This window comes from Solea senegalensis, linkage group LG20 (assembly GCF_019176455.1).
Source record: "Solea senegalensis isolate Sse05_10M linkage group LG20, IFAPA_SoseM_1, whole genome shotgun sequence".
NCBI classification, from domain to species: Eukaryota; Metazoa; Chordata; class Actinopteri; order Pleuronectiformes; family Soleidae; genus Solea; species Solea senegalensis.
The window spans coordinates 7928136-7941534 of NC_058039.1; the positions used below are offsets into that span (position 1 = coordinate 7928136).

Consider the following 13399-nt stretch of genomic DNA (forward strand, 5'->3'; position numbering starts at 1 on the left):
CTACTGAATGTCCTCCTTTGTCGTTGGTGCACCGGTACAACGTCACGTTACATATCTCACTGATGCGGCCATCAGGCACAGCACCCCCCCACCACCACCAAGTAAAGGTTCTCAGTTGAAACGCAAGCCTGACTGAGGGCTTTACTGTTCCAAAACGTACTGTGCCATGGTGGAAACAGCTCTACCAACTCAGACTTGTTTCAGTATCACTTAACCTACATTCTTTCAACATTTCCTTGACCTCACTCATGTCTGAGACCTGGGGATAATTCTATAACCTCTAGTTTGCTGGTGTCTCACTTTACTAGCACAGCTGTTAAGTGCCTGCCTTCACCATCAGTTGTGATGTAACATGCATCACTCCGTGTAACCACAGTCACAAAAAAAACAACAATATACTGAGAAACACGGAGAGCTGAGAGGCTTAATCAGCATTCTGTGAACTGATTAGACAATGGTGTGAATGTACATGCAGTGAGGACTGAAGTCCTTCCTGCTGTGATGAGCAAAAATTGCTATTTTATGCACATGTTCTCAATCTTTGACTAGTCTTGTCATTAAAATTAGGTGATCTTATTTATGTATCCCCTTAACTTGGATACCCATTTCCATTTAAAAAGATCTACTTCCTCTGCTTTTTTTCAGTGTACCCTCAGAAATACTTGCAAGATGAGAAAATTACAATAAAATGCCCTTGAAACTTTGTATAAATACATCAAATGGTAAATCAACATGGGTGGCTGAGAATGCTCTGTTCAAGGGTGGTATTTTTTAAGGTATTTATTTTTACCTTAAAAATGGGCTACTGCATGTGTGCTCTTCATGTCTCTCACTTTACACCTCATAAATAAGTCAGTTTCTACAACTCAAGACAAAATGTTGTGCTTGGCTGTGACAAAGAAGGCAAGATACCATGGGGACACATTAAGGAAAATGCACCTGGAATGTGATTTTTAAAAAGCTGTGGGAATCATTTTATACTAATGGATTGACAAATGATTTTGTTTACACCAGGGATTCCATTATAGTTTTGATTGATATACACTTTATTCTATTTATTCAACATGCTTTTGAGGCATGTCAATTCTAATTGTAATATGATAGATCATTTTAATGTTAACAAATCTTAGAAAATCAGTGGCTTAGAAACACTGAAGCATTATACAGATTATTTATTCCCATTCCAAATCACTTTCATATAAAATCTGCTGCAGTGTTATGAACATGCTCATTGGCTACGACCTCAAATAAAATATATGCACTTCATTTATTAACCGTCTACTGCTTTAGCCTCCACATTAGGGGTCATTGGAGCCAACGCCACAGGACAAAAGGCAGGGTCTAAACACTTTAGTTATAGTATATTATGAATGAGTTCAGGTTTATCTGAGCATTGCAGTATTCAAAAACAACCCTGTAACACTGTTTAACTACAGCAAATAAAGACAGGCAGTGGGAATTCAGATTAGAATGGCGTAAAGAGGAATTTACCTTAATGTTTTCAGTCAACAGGTCCCTGAATGAGACACTCATCTCTCATTTGTTTGTGCACTTCGAGTTGCTCCCGATAAGACTGTGGTCTAACCCTTCATTAAGTATGATTTAGTATTGGGACTAATATATTTTCAGTGCCAATTGTTGTTAGTGCCACAGAAACATTTCCTGGGTGTTTGTATGGGAGGGTGAATCACTGAAGATAATTTCAGTCACATTTGTGTACATTAGTTTTGGCAGAAGAAATAGCCATTGGTGTATTTGACAGTAGTGGTAATAAAATGTAGTACAGCAACAAAGCATACACTTCAAACTGCAGCTTTTACACAAACAAAACATAAGTGAATGGGTTGCAATTAGATGACTGAGGAGTTGCTGATTTACAGCCCCACTTCACTGTCACTGTGAGCATGAACACACGCTGTGTTGTTAATTGTGATTGGGGTTTCTCTGATTGCTTTAATTGCATACTAGTTTGACAAGAGGGAACCTCACTGTAAAAAAAACCTCTTAGTCACTACTGGGCAAGTTCAGAGATGATGTAATCATCATGATGTAATGATATAAAACTCAATTGTCCTTGAACATTATTACCTGTAGGATGCAGCTGTAATGCTGCAGTGCAATCGGCTTCACCATAACCGTCACTTAATGCTGCCATTCCTCTCTTGACTCAGCCAGGTTTCCATTGCCTCAACAGACAGCACAATGCTATAATTATCTGACCTTTGTAATTATGTTGTTGCATCACTCCAAACACCAGATTCCTTCATACTGTATAATTTTGATTTTGACATTCTCAACAGTCAAATATATGGGATAAAATCTGTGCCACCAGGAACTGAATTAGAATTCTTGATAAAAACCAAACAAAAACAGCACACTTACTACGCAAGGGCCTCTAAATAACTAGTCCCTCTCAACTACGATTTTAAAGAAGGCTAACATCACCTTGAGGCTTAATTGATAAATTGTTGACCTATCTCCAAACAAATTGACGTAGGTCAGTAAAGACTAACGCAAGCTGTGTTTCTGACAGGTGTTACACTGGGCTTCGCTCTACGTATGCAAGAGGAAACATGGCAGCGATTTGTTTGGTAGGAAAGTTAATTAATTAAGTGAAATTTTGAGTTGACTTACCGTTCAAACTGATGGTAACCGAGTATGACCAATTGCGATTTAGTTTCGCTATTACTATAAATGGCTGTGCAGTGGTAGTTAGCCATTTTGGTTCGTTGTTATCGTAAAACATATTTATATAAAGTAGAGACACACTCTGCAATGCTAGGCCAACTATGTCTAACCTATCAACATCACTGCCTCTCTAATCAAAATGGTGGTTTGATATAATTGGCTGAAAAATGGCATGATATGACATCACAGCAGAAGGCCCACCCATTTAGCTCATTTCCTCGACAGCTCATTGGCTAGCCCCAGTATCCGTCACGTGACTTCGAGTGGGGGTTGCAGTGGCCACGCCCCCTAGCCTAGCTATGTGTTGAACAATCCAAAAATCCAATCAACAAGTGTCTTATTACATGTGAATCTGAAAGTGTGTGATGAGTTCTACCACCTGGACACGCAGGACAGCGGCTGACAGCTGTGGTACAAGTATACAAAGTTATAGAGTTTTTTAGGGTGAGAGGCTTCCCATTGGTCAGTGTGTGCTGTATGCAAATGAAGACGGCTACGTCAGATCCTGAACTTAAGCGCCATATTTTTTTTTTCCTCAATAGAGAAAGAAAGGGACAAAAGCTGGACGGACATTAACTTATCTTCGCAGGGGGGTTCGCAAACATCACCTTTAGTATTGTTCCTCACGCACGCGGTGTACGTGGGCAGAGGATGCTGCGTGGATGAGCTCGTGTGCGCAGCGTTAGCAACGGACGCAGCTTGTCAGCACACACAGACACACACACAGTTGCGGGCTGGTGAAGAGGAGAACGTTAGCTCCGCCGGAGGTTGCACCGTAATTATCAACGGAGAATAAGACGAGGTAAGCGCGTGCGCGCGCGTGTGTTTGTGTGTGTGTGTGTGTGTGTGTGGTGGGGTGCATCCTCATGAAGGAGGCGACGGCGGCGCAGAGACCCGGCTCTACACTGTGATGGAGAAGCGGCTGTTTTGATGGGCAGCGCACACAGAGCAGTGTTAGCTTGATTATAACTGTGTCAATACACAACATGTGTTACTTTGAAGGTGTTTTTTTTTTTTTTTACTTCACTTCATTTTCTAAAATCATGTAGTTATTATGTTATCCAACAGTAAAATGATACTAACGAATGTAGAGTCAGGAGAGTGTGAAATCAGAAACTTTATGGTTTTATTATCACCTTGATGTTAAAACATTATTATTTTATTGGGAGGTGTAAGAGATGCAAATCCGAATCCTGCAGCGTATTTATTTAAGTCATTCATAATAATACATTTTACTTTTTTTTAAAAAAATGTGTTGAAATATAGGCATGGGACAATATGTGCATTTCCTGTCATAGTTATCCTCAATAAACCAAAGACATCACGACTAATGTCATGTATAATTATGATAATTAATAATAATAACAATGATAATAATAGGCAAAGACATTACTTGCGTTACCAGAAAGTATTACAAATTTCAGTTTCATAATCATATTACATACTGTTACAATGTTGCTTGCAAATTACAATGTTACCAAAACATGTTACTAAGGATGCATATTTATTTCGTGAACATTTTAAAATAACCCAATGTAGGATTTGCTCTTGTGGTCCCCCTACAGTTGGGAAATGACTGAAGAAGCACCACTTTTTGTTGGTCTTCAAAATGAGTCATCAGGACTGATTATTAATGAGCTCAACAGCATTTTCTAATTCACCACAATCAATTTGCTGTGAGCTTTTTATCATGATGCACAATAACATCATATAATATTGCCCCATCCCTGTTCCAGGTAGGCTAATCTTTACGCTGCAGTGACAGGATTAGAAATGAGCACATTCGAGGGACCGCTCAGGTCGAATGGGTTGGAAATAAAGTAAGAGAATCAAGGTGGAGAGGGTTTAGTTTCATGCAGAGGAGGGAGAGAGATTATATTGGACAAAGGATGGTGGAGATGGAGTTGCCGGGAAAGAGGAAAAAAGACCAGAGGTTTTTGGGTGTTGTGATTGTGAAGGAGGACATGACAGTTGGTGCAACAGAAGAGGACAAGATGGAGGCAGATGGCCTATTGTGGCGACCCCTAAAGGGGAGAAGCAGTATTAGTTTACTACTTATTGTTGAATGCCCTCCATGAATTATTTGGTCCTTTTGTTAGCAGTATGGTTTTATGAAATGGCCCTCGTAAAGCAGTTAATACTGGGGGGTTTCCTTACCTTCAGTAGATGATTCGTTTGTTAAATATACTGCCATTTTCTAATTATAGTTCTTTATTTCTGCTCTCTTCCTTCACCAAACAACTGCACCTGTAGATACAAACATGCTCACATGTGCTCCAAACATGTGAATAATAAATTGAATTGTACTGTATTTCTCACAACTTCATATTTGTGTACTCTGTTCCATTTCATCAGGCCCGTGAAGTATCATGTATCAACTCCCGGTGGGAAATGTTGAGAAGATCAGAAAGGCACGCAAGGCGGTGAAAAATGTCCTTAGTGAGTTTGGTCTGGAAGATTGTCAAAAACTGCTGAAGGTAAGTAACGCTGTATTTAGAGTTCTCTCGTCTATAAATATCTACTGGTAGTCACTGCTAATCCTTATTTGTATGTAGGAACTTTAATGTACATGTTTTATATTGTGTTATTGTGTGTGTGTGTATTTTTTGTCCAGGATCTCAATAAAAATGACGAGGATGAAGAAGATAAAGATAAAGCCTTTCAGGAAACGGAGTGGTTTGATTTTACAAATGGATATGACACAAGACAGCAGAAAAAGCAGAAAAGGGTAAATATGATACTTTGCTTTTGTTGAGAACTTTTGTTAATCAACAAAAAAGATTCTGTGACTATTAAAGTAATTATTTAATAAATATAGCCTGATCTGTTAATGGAGTAGTAATTTCATATTGCTTAAAATAGTAGTGTTGGTGAAAAAGATTCACATTGATGTATTTAAACTTGATTGACTGTTTCTGTGTTTTCCCTTGTTCAGTGGCCTTATCGGTCCCGGGCTCTGTGCTGCAGCATGTGCAAGTACTCTTCACAAAACATCTACAACTTCAGGAATCACAACTCTCGCTGCCATAGGTATCTTCAGGGTTTCTGTGCCCTGACAGTCTGTGCTGAGTGCCTTTTTGTCGGCCACCCCAAGGTTGTCAGGAAGCACATGCTGCTCTTTCATTCCAAATCCAACACCCATGTACAAATACCACGGGATACATCGTTACCCACCCATCGTGGAAATGAGAGGTATCAGTGTCGAAGATGTGGATTACCAAACTCTTCTATCTTTGCAATGAAGAAGCACATTATTCTCAAGCACCTGAACAGTTTGGCAGAACAGTTTATAGGTTACAGATTAACTCATCAAGGAGCTACTACTGCAAAGGTCTACTGCTGCAAAGTGTGTAAGGTAAACATAGGAAATCTGGACCAAATGTTGCATCACATGCTGGTTGAGCCATCCCACTATACAGTCAGCACACAGGTGCAGGGCCTGATTCACGAGAACAAGAACTACACCATCAAACCAACACCTAATGGAAACGGTTTGTTTGTGACATTCCCAAGTATTGCTCCGAAACCACAGCATGCTCAGATAATCAACGGTAAGCCTTTGGTGATACCCAACAATGGCCAGGCTACTGGGACGGTAGTGGCTTTACAGCAATTACAAGGAGCTACAAACAGTGCTACTCTGATATGTGCCCCTGGTACCAACCAAGCTTTTCTGCCCCCTCAAGCATCAGCGCTAGTACAGCTGGCTAGCGCTGAGGCTAAAGGTTTGCTCCAGCCTGGTGCCACAATAGCGCTGCGAAGTACTTTATCCCAAGGAACATCTATAGTCCAACTTCCCACTGGGTCGAATGTGTCTCTGAATCAGGCATCACTGGCTCTGGCTCCTGCTACACTTCAATCACAACAGACCCCACAAGCACAGCAACTCCTTGTACCATCAGGGATACAGGCCAGTGTGGCAGCTGGAACTGTGGCTGTAGCAAATCCTGCTATGGTCACACAAAATATAACACATCAATTCCCCCTACAAGGTACCATGCTGACTTCACAGTCTCTGCTGAATCACTTGATTCCAACTGGCAACAGGGTGAATGGCATGCCCACATACACGTTTGCTCCAATGCAAGTAGCAGCACCTACCTCTCAGAGCACAGGTACCCCTCTCAAAGCTGTGGAGCAAAAGAAAAACTCCATACCACAAACGAAGAAATGGATTACCTGTCCTCTCTGCAATGAACTTTTCCCTTCCAATGTGTTTGACATACATACAGAGGTTGCCCATCAGACAAAATCCGCTACATCCAAGTCAGAAAGTGTGGCAGCACGGGCATCATTCTTGAAGAAAATGCCTGACAAAACGGTCAAATGTCTAGCATGCAAAACTCTCCTGTCAGAAAAAAGCGTCTTCCAACACTTGCTGCATGGCCTGAGTTGCTTGAACTGCTCAGCATTGTTCTTTTCAATCAAACAGTTAGTTGAACATGTAAGGCAGCACAGTCCCTCAAACAAGTCAAACTGTGATTTCCTAAGGCAGAAGTACAGGGTCTACTCAAAAGGTGATGGTGGAATTTTATTCCCTCACTTTGATGTCCAAACTACTGCACCAAAAGAGGTGCTCGGAGACTGTGAGGTCAATCTTGCCCTGGTTACACGTGCATTCGATCTGATCTACTTCAAAGTACAGCCAAGCAACCAGCAAGAAATCTGTCCGGCACCTGTAAAACTCAACGGTGCGTACTGCCCTTTCTGTGATGAAAGGTTTCAGAATGAGTCCAAGCACCTTCAGCATTTGAGACAGAAACACTTTGTAGCACCCACCATTCATGCCATCCTCAGGACGGAGGCTTTCAAGTGCATATATTGTAACGGAGTGTACACAGGAAAGGTCACCCAGCAGGCTGTAATGCTCCACATTCAACGATGCCGCTGTTCACCAAAACCACCACAGCCGCCACCCAAACCTCCTGTGGCAGCACCAGCGCCAGCTCAGCAGCCTCCAAAACCAGCTCAGCAGCTCATTCAACCATCCGGACTCTATTTTGTCCAAGTACCACAGGGGATGACCCTGAAACAGTCTTTAACTCCAGTCCGTGCAATTCAGCCCGCACCCAAAGCTCAAGAATCGGATGCAGAAATTCAGTCGAAGAAGAGGCTGGAGGCTGCACTGAGAAAAGTCATTGAGGACAACAAACGAGAACGAGAACAAAAAGCAGTCATGCGCAGGAAGCGAGAACAGGCAAAGTTGATGCCGCCACCGAAGCCCGAAGTTCTGGTCAACCCTGTAGTGAAGCTAGCTTTAGAGCCCACACCAGCCGTGCTGCGTGACATTGATGAGCGCAGAGCTTTTATTTCTAAATACTTCAACCGGAACCCGTACGCAAGCAAACCTGAGACTGAAAAACTGTGCAAGAGGCTGAATATGAGCAAATCAGATTTGCTAACCCACTTTAGCAAGAGGCGCAGCAAGTGCATGAAAAGCCTCAAGAGGAACAGGATTAATGTTCTCCTCGGCTTCAGTATGAACGAAATGAGCAAACTTAAGCACAATCTCCTGATCCCACAACTGCAGCCTGCAGAGCTCACAGAGAAGCAGCAGCAGCAGCAGCCTGTCGATGCCACAGTGCAGCTGGAAAAAAGTGAAGAAGCACCTGAACCTATGGATGAAAGTGTGAGTGAGCAAGTCACCGACAAAGTGGAGCAGATGGAATGAGTTAGGAAATATAATTCCGATGCAGATCTCGCCGATTGAAAACAAGATTGAAACCTAGATACTTAAACGATGGCCTTTTTGTGTTGACAGTCAAAAGTTTATGTTGTGGAAGAGAGTATTTCCCAACAGACACAATTATCTGGGGGCAAGTCTTCTTTTTTTTAATGTAGTCTTCATAATAGTGCTTCATTTGACTTCAGTATGTTGTTAATGGCTGATGCCCTAATTTTACATAAAACCGCAGAGCCATGTTGTGATACTTGCTAATATATATAAAACACAAGATGTATAAACACAAAGAAGATACAGATGTATTATGGTGCAGACTGCTGTGCTGCCTTAGCATTTATCTGATCACAATATATTATTCAACCTACTGACTTCAATATAAGCACTGATTTGTGCCTGGAAGCTGCGTTTGTTGCACCCTTTTTATTTAAAACCCCTTTGTACTGAATTGTGATTTCATTTTCTTCTCTGCTTTTCACTATATAGAGTTGGATTATAACATTATTTTTTTGCCTTTTGTTACATATTTGGACCTATTTCATTCATGTGCATGACCTCATTATTTTTTCCTCATTGACGTGTGTCAGTTTGTTTGTTTACACCATTTCCCTCTCTATATTTAGACCGTTAAAAAAGGGGAGTGTTGTTTTTTCACCAGTTTCCCACCGTCTATGGATTTGCTAGGTTCCTTGGGATAATGAGCACTTGGTTATTATTAAACGTTGCAGATGTTACTTGCCTGATCCACTGTTTTACTGTCAAATATTTTTATTTGAGCCACTGTGGAGTCTACACATTTGCAACATTGTGGAAATTTAAAGCTGCTGTCAGTGATATAAGCTGCTGTTAGCATTCCTACTCCCCTCACTTCACCTCACCAACGTGTTTGATCAGAAGGGATTCATTAACCGAAAACCTGCCTGACCTTATGAGCAGAGAAGACAGTCTCTTTGTGAAGTTCTGGCCCCGGATTGGATGAATTGTTGTGGAATATTCAAAAAGTTCATTGTTGGAGCTCTTAAACTGATCAGCGATAGAAATAATTTCACTGACGACAGCTTTAAACTTTATATTCAACAAAACAAACCATGATGTTGAGTGAAGTGATTCTTTTTTTTTTTGTACCATAATTTTTTATTCCATTATTTTTCTATAAGTACTAGAGGATCAAACTTGTTGGGAAATGCATTTTCATTCTATCCAAGACAGTTGTGTTGTAAAAAAATAAATAAATAAACATGTTTCCTTCCCATAATCCACCTGTTGATTATTTTCAGTTTGTAATAAAAATATTTTTAATGAAGTCGTTTCTCTCATGTGTAACCAGTTAGTCTTGAATAAGTGTTCCAAACCTATTGGGCCACTTTAAAATGTCTTCATCAGCAGGAACAGGGGGCTTTTAAAGACAGTGAAATAAGAGACTGACCAGATGCGTTTTAGTATTCTTCATCTGTTTAATGTTCACCTGAGGAATACAGAAATGCTTTCTGCCGTCATGTGATTTCAAACATTTAGATCCTTCATTGTAACAATTCTGAGATTAAATACTTAACTTTACAATAATTTAAATTGACAACTCAAAAGCAGTTAAAACTAAAAAACAAGCCCTAATGCCTACAGTTTTTTCCTGATTCTTTGTCTTGCAGTTAAAGAATACACTTTTAAATTACTTGATAGTTGTGATTTGATCAAGGAGTGAGGGACCACTGTAGTTATTGGTTTCAATGACTTCCAGGCACTTCCTGTACTCCACTGGGAGGCCATTCTGCTCAGCACCAAGACACACCACCTAATACAAAACCCAGAGTGGGATGTTAGTATCTTCATGAGGTGAAGACATTTGCAATTGTTGCATAATGTGCTTTACATGTCGAGTGTATGTGTGTTTTGTGTACACACACCTTTTTGTACTGAGGAGAGGGAGGACAGGCATGGAAGTTATTCATCTGATAGGTCCTGCAGAGGATGAGTCCTTTGTCAGTCTCCACTGACACTTCCAGAGGTGAATATATCCCCAGGTTCACACCTTCCTGCCTGAGGACTCAAAGCAACAAACAGGCAGCATGAGCTATAGAATCAGAATCAGAATCAGAATGAATATTAACATTCACTGATTCAATCTACTGTGTTTTTGTGTGTGTGTGTGCGTGCATGTCTCACATGTCCAGGGTTGTGAGGTGTTTGTTGTTCAAAGCCCAAATCACCCCCCACACTTCTGCGGCTGGACAGAACTCAATGGTGGCCACTCCACCATGCCAACCGCTGTCCACATATTTCTCCCACAGGCCAAAGTTTAATTTATAATCCTGCACAAGTCAAACAGGGCATTACATTAGACATGGGCCGATATACCACAGTACTAAAATTATGTAATATAATATAATATTATTTAATATACATAAAGCCTTCACTGATTGAAATCCAGTTGTTAAGAGAAGATTATTGCACAGACTGAGCTATTCCAAGGTCGGCGCCAAAAGTAAGCTGTTGTGTTCATTCTTTGCCTGTAAGGAGCCAATCAGAACCTGGTGGTGCAACCCAAAACATAAATAATGATGGAACAGAGAGTGGATTGTTCCAGAGAAGGGGCTTGTGTCTTCCTAACACTAATGTAATAGGTTAAAGGTCATTAGACGGATGAATATAGGTGTCAGCTTGAGAAAGGAGGGAGTGACATGCTGTCTAACTCTGGCCTTCTCCACTGGTCACAATGTCCCCATCAATGATTAACACAAAAATCATGGAAAAATAAGGCCCAGGATAAATAATCCCCAAGTAATCCTTTAACAAGTGCTAGTATCATATCGTCTTTTAGTTTGGTCAAACTAAAACTACCTGGTGGCCAATGAGTATCTAGTGTAGCCAATATAGGGGCCAAAATCTAACATTTTTGGAAGAAAAGCAACTATTCAGTGGTTATTTTGCAGCATTTCAAAATAAAAGCTTCTCCATTGCTATGGGCTGACTTACAATATAAAAGTTTGTATGATGCAAAATTAATATATTACAAAAAACACACATCAATAAATAATTATAACTTGATATTTGATATTAAGTGGTGGGCCACATTAACTTGAGTAGGGGGCCGCATATGGCCTGCAGACCGCGAGTTTGAGACCTCTTGTGCTTTGTAGAAAATGCTCATCTTAGTGAAAGAAAGCGATGTTGTGCTGTAAAGGATGTCCCTGTTTCACTTGTGTGACAAAGTCTATAGATGTGTATTATTGGTGCAGCTTTTCCCCTCTGTGGAGTGTGGTTATATGTTCACAAACCACAATGACAGCGATATGTATCAAAAACAAATATGTGTATACAAAACAATGTTACCTTCAATCGACCTATTGTGTGAAATATCGCAGACTGGTTCTCCAGCTTCAGTCTCTCCTTTAACAAATTACTTCCAAAGGCAAAATACATGAAGCGCTCTCCGTCCACTGAGGACATCATTACACGTTTCTTTACGGCCCTGTCACAGTTGTGTGACCGCAGTGTGCTGTCCGCAAAACGCGTTAACAGGGACGGTAATGTCCAAAGAACAGGGCCGGGGTTTCCTCCTCGAAGTCCCAGCGTCAGTTTAAATGTAGGATGCATAAATGATCCCACTGGACTTCTAAAATCCGCAACAGACTCGCCCACTTGGTTTCCATAGTGTCTAGTCACATGACTTCGGACAGAGAGCCGGAAGGCAAAAAAGAGGCCTGTGCTGCGTCATGAAGACAGACAAGAGCACGTGTTATTTGAGCTCGCTAGTTATTTCTGTAAATTTGTTCACAGATTTACAGACCAGAAGTAAATATGTGAACAAATAATCCGTCCCACTGTTTTCAAGCACGAGGGCGCTCGAATGCACTTGTCCAGGACTTCCTGGTACGTCGTACGTCGACGTCGCCGCCATATTGGATGTGGCAGATGTGCCCGTAAACTAATAAAAGGAAATGGACTGAACTTCATAAAGCGCCTTTCTACAAAGTGCTTTAAGTTAATGCCTCTTATTCACACACACATACACTAATATATCTGGGAAACAAATAGGCACCAAAAACAACTATGTAACTTTTAAAGTGATGGTTATAAATGTTTACACCTTATGTTTAGGATACAAGTAAGCACCAAACCAACGTATGTATTTTTTTTTTGTTTCCAGCTTCTAATGTGTGTAACTCTGTTACTGTGATGATACATTTTGAAATATTTATATTTAACATTTAATCTGTGTCTATAATAACCAGATGCTGAAATGTAGATGTGACATGAGGGTTTTCTGAATAAAGAGCACTAACGTTTACATTTAACTGATTTTGATTAATCAATTGACGTAACGCAGCTACGGAACAACCTGCTTAATGAGGCGTCTACGTATATATGTCTATGATGTCATTGATGTGCAAGCGCCTGCAGTCTCGCGATATCAGGAAGCAGCGCGGTAATACATGGCGACGCGAGGTGACGGCGGTGCGCTTGTCAATTGACGAGAAAGCGGTTTTTATCTAGCCTTCTTATACCGGTTACAGATGTCCTGTGGTAAAATGACATTACTCCACCTACGTATGCAAAACGAATCCCGGTCGAATAGTGCTTTAAATGTACAGAACTTTTGGGAAGTTCTGTCTTTATTACATCTCAGTATCAAAGATACTGTTGGAGTATGACTTCCAATAAAAAGGTGCGAATATGGGACTTTAAACATGAAATTCCTCCAAACATATGGAATATTTTGTCTTTTTGCATCTCAAAGTTGACATTTTCTCAAAGTGCAAATATGGGACATTTAATTTGAAATTTCTCCTAAACAACTGTAAACATGCCTGTTTTTACATTACATTACATTACATGTCATTTAGCAGACGCTTTTATCCAAAGCGACTTACAATTGAATCAAGTACAATTAGCCAGGGGTGGAATCGAACTTGCGACCTTGATGTCTTTGGTACACAAGGTAGGGTCTTAACCACTGAGCCACTCCACCCCCAGTTTTTTGTTTTCCAGTACACCAGCACAGGATGATGTTAAGGTAATGAAAACTAGTCTGTT

General features: G+C 40.6%; 2 protein-coding genes across 2 annotated transcripts; one reads left to right on the forward strand and one right to left on the reverse strand.

Annotated features, from left to right (window-relative positions):
- The first annotated feature begins 3207 nt into the window (after positions 1-3207).
- Positions 3208-9623, forward strand: adnp2b (ADNP homeobox 2b). The gene is made up of 4 exons (XM_044052866.1): positions 3208-3490; positions 5044-5165; positions 5303-5416; positions 5624-9623. Exons 2-4 carry the CDS (start codon positions 5058-5060, stop codon positions 8357-8359), a joined length of 2958 nt encoding a protein of 985 aa, XP_043908801.1. The 5' UTR covers positions 3208-3490; positions 5044-5057; the 3' UTR covers positions 8360-9623.
- A 179-nt stretch (positions 9624-9802) lies between these two features.
- On the reverse strand, positions 9803-12192 carry LOC122786506 (gamma-glutamylcyclotransferase-like). The gene is made up of 4 exons (XM_044052867.1): positions 11696-12192; positions 10529-10674; positions 10270-10402; positions 9803-10157 (listed from the first exon to the last, which is right to left on the reverse strand). Exons 1-4 carry the CDS (start codon positions 11957-11959, stop codon positions 10035-10037), a joined length of 666 nt encoding a protein of 221 aa, XP_043908802.1. The 5' UTR covers positions 11960-12192; the 3' UTR covers positions 9803-10034.
- Positions 12193-13399: the final 1207 nt, after the last annotated feature.

Coding starts and splice junctions, on each gene's coding strand:
- adnp2b (XM_044052866.1), top strand. CDS start 5,058: ATGTATCAACTCCCGGTGGGAAATGTTGAGAAGATCAGAAAGGCACGC. Junction 5,166..5,302: donor ATTGTCAAAAACTGCTGAAG/GTAAGTAACGCT, acceptor TTTTTTGTCCAG/GATCTCAATAAAAATGACGA. Junction 5,417..5,623: donor AGCAGAAAAAGCAGAAAAGG/GTAAATATGATA, acceptor TCCCTTGTTCAG/TGGCCTTATCGGTCCCGGGC.
- LOC122786506 (XM_044052867.1), bottom strand. CDS start 11,959: ATGCATCCTACATTTAAACTGACGCTGGGACTTCGAGGAGGAAACCCC. Junction 10,675..11,695: donor ACACAATAGGTCGATTGAAG/GTAACATTGTTT, acceptor TGACTTGTGCAG/GATTATAAATTAAACTTTGG. Junction 10,158..10,269: donor CCTCTCCTCAGTACAAAAAG/GTGTGTGTACAC, acceptor GTTTTGTATTAG/GTGGTGTGTCTTGGTGCTGA.